The sequence below is a fragment of the Bidens hawaiensis genome, unplaced genomic scaffold (assembly GCF_021521415.1).
Source record: "Bidens hawaiensis isolate Kalapana, Puna unplaced genomic scaffold, B.hawaiensis_p1.1 tig00018664_1, whole genome shotgun sequence".
NCBI lineage: Eukaryota > Viridiplantae > Streptophyta > Magnoliopsida > Asterales > Asteraceae > Bidens > Bidens hawaiensis.
The window spans coordinates 253,591-260,155 of NW_027492827.1; the positions used below are offsets into that span (position 1 = coordinate 253,591).

The window sequence follows — 6,565 nt, forward strand, 5'->3', positions numbered from 1 at the left end:
GGAATAACGTCTTACCTTGGGTTCTCAGAACCCTGTTTTCCAAGGCCCAACTCACAGTACTCTCTCCCTTCCGGTTACTACAATAACTTGTCATACTACCTAGCCATAAGGTGAAGAGTAAACTCAAAGTTAGGGAATTATTTGAGAAAAGTTTTCTTTGAAGGTTGAGGCATAGACTCGGAGTTGTGTGTGTGTGCATGACAATATAATAATAAGCAAAAATAAATTAACTAAGGAAACCTGTAAACAATAAAGTTTGAACACATAAAGACAAACGGATAAGCACGTATGGGGCTCCTAAGCATGTTACTATGGCACCACTAATGACCTATCTAAAACTTTCGGCTCTGATACCAATCTACTACACCCCAACTTATGGTGGAAATTCAGGGGCGTGAGCTGATTGCTCACATATCTCAAGGAACTAGCATGCAATATTTAAAATGACAATATCTATTATTTAATTTCAAATAATTTAAAGTACATGATTCCATAAATAGAACAAGTAATGACAAAATAAAATTTAAAATTCTTGTTTCTTCTCTCTAGCATGCAATCCTAAGTTTCTTCAAACAACTCGGTAATCATATCACACGATGACCTTCATATGCGTTAAAAATACAATAATTTTGTCAACAGTAGGTTGAGTGAGTAGAACACCGTATTTTGTGATATACAATAATAAATAAAGAGCAAACTGTGTCAAGTGGGATAAGCAATTTAACCAATAAGCAAGTAAATAAGTTGTAGATACACACAATGCCAGATTAACTGGGCGATGGCTACTACATAACCAAGTAAATACGTTGTAGATACGCAGGATGCCAGATGAACTGGGCGATGGCTACTACATACGCAAGTAAATAATTTGTCGATGAGCGCGATGTCAGACAAACTTGGCGATGGCTATTACGACGGTCCAACCAAATAAGCAAGTAAGAATATAACATGTTAGGCATAAATTGTTAAACACACATAACTAACAGTTGCAAATTGAGTATTAAATAATGATTAAATATTTAGAATGCATATGTCCCAAAAAGTAAAAATTAGTTAAAAAGGGGATGTGAGATATTCACCTTGTTATGAGCAGACGGGACTATTAAGATAATAACAAAAATGAAGGCAGCGATTCACGCATTGATGATGTGGCCTAATAAAGAAATTGAATGCGGAAATAAATATATAAAGATAACGTATATGATAGGATTCGAGAGTTTGATGGCTAATTATTATTTTATTAACTATATATTATTAATACTTATTTACAGATCTTTTAGTGTTATAAAATTTTATTATGTAATACTACTAGTAATATATACATATATATATATATATATATATATATATATACAGGTTTAAGTTCAAGAAAGAAATCAAATTATTGCAAGAAATGAGATAAATGAATATGAGCTACTAGTTTTATTTTAGATTTTAAATATTTAAAAATAAATAAAAAAGATGTAAATGCAACAATAAATGCACCCTCTCTCTCCAATTAATACAACTAATATAACTATAATAAATATCTCTAATTAATATATCTAACTAATTTAACTATAATAATTAAAAAGATAAAAACACTACTTTAGTTTTATTTTTTATTTACACATTCTTCATTTTATTCAACATAAATACAATTTATTCATATAATACTATTTCTTTGTATTAAAAAAATAATTTCCACTCAATATATTAGCATATATCAACGTATTTAAGTTCAATAAATATACAACCTACACAAAGTTATATAACCTACACTTGTTTTGAGCAATAAAACGTACAACATACAAAAAGCATATAACTTACATATGTAATTCGACATCAACAATTATATAAACTACACAAAGATACACATACCCTACACATGCGTTGGTCATATATTTTTCGTATGTAAGCTATATGTTTTCTTATTCTTAGAACAAGTGTAGGTTATATGTTTTTGTGTAGGTTGTATATTTTTTATTGACATTTAATGCAACCATGTGTAAGATAGTTTTTGTATTATTCATCACAATGTAACTACATGTTGATTTGAATTTGAAGAAATTGGTTTTGAAAAGAAAGTAATGTATGAATAAATTGTATTTGTGTAAGATAAAATTTTCGTGTGTAGGTTATATGTTTTTTATGTGTAGGTTATATGTTTTCGTGTGCGTGTGTATTTTATTGATGATGAATTTTGTGTGTAGGTTAAATGTTTTTCGTGTGTAGGTTATATGTTTTCTTATTCTTAGAACAAGTGTAGATTATACACTTTTGTGTAGGTTGTATGTTTTTTCTTGATATCTAATTCAAAAACATGTAAAATTGTGTTTTGGTATTATTCATCATAATGTAAGTATGTGTTGATGGATATTAATATATTGAGTTGGAAGAAATTAGTTTTGAATAGAAAGAAATTTTAATGTATGAATAAATTATACTTGTGTAGGATAAAAATTAAAGAAACAAAAAGTAAGTTATAAAAATAAATGAGTTATTAATATTTTATAATTTTAATAATTTAATTAGCTATATTAATTAAATAGATAAGTATTATGGTTTATTAGTTATATTAATTGAAGAAAGATAATAACTAGTAGTTTCTTTATTTAGCTTTAAGCATTTAACACTTAAAACAAAACTAGTGGTCCATATTCATTTCTTGCAATAATATCATTTCTCTCTTGAACCATCCCCTATATATATATATATATATATATATATATATATATATATATATATATATATATATATATGAAGAGGTTATAAGATATATACTTAAATTAATTAATTGATTTATAAATGTATTCTTGTGGTAATTATAAAAGTAAATTAAACCTATTACTTATTCTTAATAAATTTTTATTATTTATATAAATCTTATGAAACTTAACAAATTGCAAGATATTCGTATACCTATGCATATGTATACACGATTATAGTTTTTATAAGATTCGGGGAAAACACGTGAATTATTGTCGGCTTTTATAAAATATATTTTATCTAGTATTTATTACCGTTATTATGTATTAAAAATATATTATCAGATCAAAAAACACTAACACAAACAAAAGGGACGGCTGGGACTCGAACCCGCATCCATCCGTTCCACTAAGATCAAACCATGGGTGCACCAGCCAACTGGGCTGGTATCTAACCTGGTTCTGACTTTGCTTCAATTAAATATATACTATAGCATAAAGAAACCCAAATTAGTATAAACCCTAAAATCCTAATTGATTAAATCTGTTGATGTTAAACGAATATATGTTAGGGTTGTTGTAAATTGGACAAAAGCGAACACAATACAACACACAATTACCTCGAATTATGTTTTATGGTGGGTTAATTGTGATGGACCGACGACAGCCAGGAACAGTGATGAATAGCCTAGCAAACGGTGATGAAAAATCCAATTGGTTTGAGGGTTAAGGACGGCTAGGGTTTAGTGATTATGCCTGCAAGTTTAATTGGGTTTATATAAATGTTTATATGTATAGCAATATAGGGTTAGGGTCAGATGGTAATATTACGAGTTGTAGATATGTTTTGATTCGTTTAACATATTATTGATGTCGGTTAGACTAAATTAGTTATGTACAATGTGATTTTTTATTCAATTTACATAAACACAACAAGAATTGAGGTCCAAGAATCTCCATTATAATCGGGTTCACGAAAACGGGTTTGGGTTATCGGATAAATAACTTTGTTAAATGGTTATAATCGTAAACTTTCATTTTAGACCTTAAGGTTTTAGGGTGGATACATAAAGAGATAAAGAGTTTAGTTTAGGGTCGTTCTTGCCAAATTACAAAAGTTATAAGCTATATAATATATAAATAATTTAGAATAATATCATAACAATTAATTAAACTCGATAAACGCGATAAAATTTTCCAAACCTCGAAATGGGTCCAGTAATCTAATTAAAACAAATATTTGAAAAGTCCGAGTTGTTACATTCCGAGATCCGATGATTCACGTTGGATAATGGATTGTGGAGCTTCTAGACATATGCCTGGTACTCTTCATTTGTTAAAAGACGCCAAATCATTTAGAGGAGGCTATGTCGGATTTGTGGGTAATCAAGGAGGTCAAATTGTGGGAGAAGGAATACTGTCGAATGCACAGTAATGTTCGATAAAGTCAACTACATCACTTAATTAGTGAACAACTTATTGAGTATTTCAAAAATATGTGACAAGGGATTCTCCACACACTTCACCGATCTAGAATGCATCATTTTGAAACCAGGATACAAAATACCGAATGAATGGGTTTTGATGAAAGCACCTCGTGAGAATGATCTGTATGTTCTCAACGTGAGTGTTGTTAGCTCGATCACCAAGACTATTCAATGTTTCGTTTCCAAAGCATCAGAAAAGGAATTGATATTATGGAACAGGAGAATGGGTCACATTCATATGAGAAAGATGAACTATTTGGTTCATAATCAACTCGTTGATGGGGTAAATGTGAAAGGATTTCATTTAAGTGATGATTGCTTGAGTTGCAAAATGGGTAAACTAGAAAACGAAGTCTCATCCATCAAAAGTGTTGAAATCAATCAACTTACCATTAGAGAGAGTTTATATTGATTTATTTGGACCCGTGAATGTCAAAAGTATCACTGGCGAACTTTATTTCTTAGTGGTCACCGATGATTATTCAAGATTCTCTAGGGTGAAGTTCTTAGAATTAAAAGATAAAATGTTTGAGAATTTGATGATTCTGTTCAAAAAGCTGGAGAACTGGTACAAGTTGCTGATCCAAAGAATTATAAGTGACAATGGATCCGAGTTCAAGAATAATAATATGATGGAGTATTGTAATGAACATGGTATTCTTCATGAATTCAATGCACCCTACACTCCCCAACAAAATGGTGTTGCTGAAAGGAAGAATAGAAGTCTTATAGAGACTGCAAGAGCCATGTTAGCTGACTCAAAATTGGCTGTCAATTTTTGCAAGAGCCATAATAGAACTCTTATAGAACTCTCTAGCGTCGGCATGTTATACATTGAACCGTGTTCTTACTGTCAGGAAGTTTGGAAAAACATGCTTTGAACTCTTGAACCGAAGAAAGCCAAATCTGAAGTGGATCGAACCTTTTGGGTCACAATGTACGAGTCTGGATGCTAATGGTAAATTTGGTTCAAAATCAATAGTTGGATTCTTTGTTGGTTATGCTAGTCCTCTGAGAAGAGTTTTTCTTCCAAGCATCAACTAAATCGTGCAAGTACATCATGTTGATTGTGAAAGATACAACGTACTTACTCAAAACAGGGATATGCATGGTTATTTAACTATGATAATCTGTGGAAGAGTGTCAATCTACATGAAGATGATGACTTATTTGATGAAGCTGCTTCATTGTTGTTTCAACGATATTTGAGTGATGATTTCTATCAAGAATCTACATCAACTGATGATTCCTTGATTTTCAATGAGGTAATTCATGATGATCCTGATCTTGTTGCTATTCCATCTACTCCTTCATTTGATGATAATGGAGAAACTCATGACGATATGAATGAATCGGTGGCTACTCTGGGTTCTGACGAAGTTATTGGAGAAGAGAATGTTTCAAATTTGCAAGACAATGTGAGTGTGTCAGCCGGAATTATTCCTCGAACCTTGTCCTATCATCCTGAAGAAAATATAATTAGAGATATACATACTGGGGTTCATACAAGAAGTCAAGTTGACCAAATTCTTCAATGTTTCTATACTCAAGTGTCAACATTACAAAGTCGGTTCTTGTTCAAATGTTTTATATCTCAAATAGAACCGAAGACATACAAAGAAGCATTGACTGAGGAAAGTTGGGTGAATGCTAAGAAAGAGGAACTTCAACAATTCAGGAAGTTAGGAGTGTGGAAGCTTGTTGACTTACCCGATGACAATTAATACCAAATGGGTGTTTAAGTGCAAGCGCGATGAGAATGGAATCATTGTTTGAAACCTCATGCCTTCTAAAGATTATATTTTGGAAGAGATGTTGGAGAAAGCACCAGTTAGATATGTTACACCAGATGATCGAGAATTTGGTGAATTCGGTGAAGATTTTGAGGAAGAGATTGAAATGATTAGCCAATAGTTTGATGAGTTTGGAAAACCAATTGAAGATGAGGTTACAAGCAAGAGAAAAAATGACTGGTTCAAAGACCATTAAGTTGAACATGAGAAAAAATGTCTCAGACCAGTCAAATACTACAAAAAGACAAAGAAAGACATCGCTTTGGGAAAGTGTATAAGTATTGCTTATTTGAAGAAATCCGAAAGATTATTGTGAAGAGGCAATTTAGGATGCAGTACTTTGAAAGTCTGATGGAGCTAAATCATTACCTTAGCATGATGTGTCTGATATTTGTCAAAAGGAATTGTTGTATGCTACGAAGGAAGGTTATGTTGCAGAAATATGGGATTTTATAGTTCGACAGTCAAAGTGTGGATTAGAAAGTTAGACGTCACAGAAACCTAAACTTCATGTATCTCAAGTTAAGAAATATACTGAAATAGGGTATTTTGTCAAGACTTTGAAATATTCGAAACCTGATTCTTTGAAAGTCATACC

The 6,565-nt window shown here is 31.3% G+C and overlaps 1 protein-coding gene across 1 annotated transcript; it reads left to right on the forward strand.

Moving 5' to 3' along the window:
• Positions 1-4,698: 4,698 nt before the first annotated feature.
• Positions 4,699-5,898, forward strand: LOC143556641 (uncharacterized). The gene is made up of 3 exons (XM_077045915.1): positions 4,699-4,922; positions 5,032-5,167; positions 5,275-5,898. Exons 1-3 carry the CDS (start codon positions 4,699-4,701, stop codon positions 5,896-5,898), a joined length of 984 nt encoding a protein of 327 aa, XP_076902030.1.
• Positions 5,899-6,565: the final 667 nt, after the last annotated feature.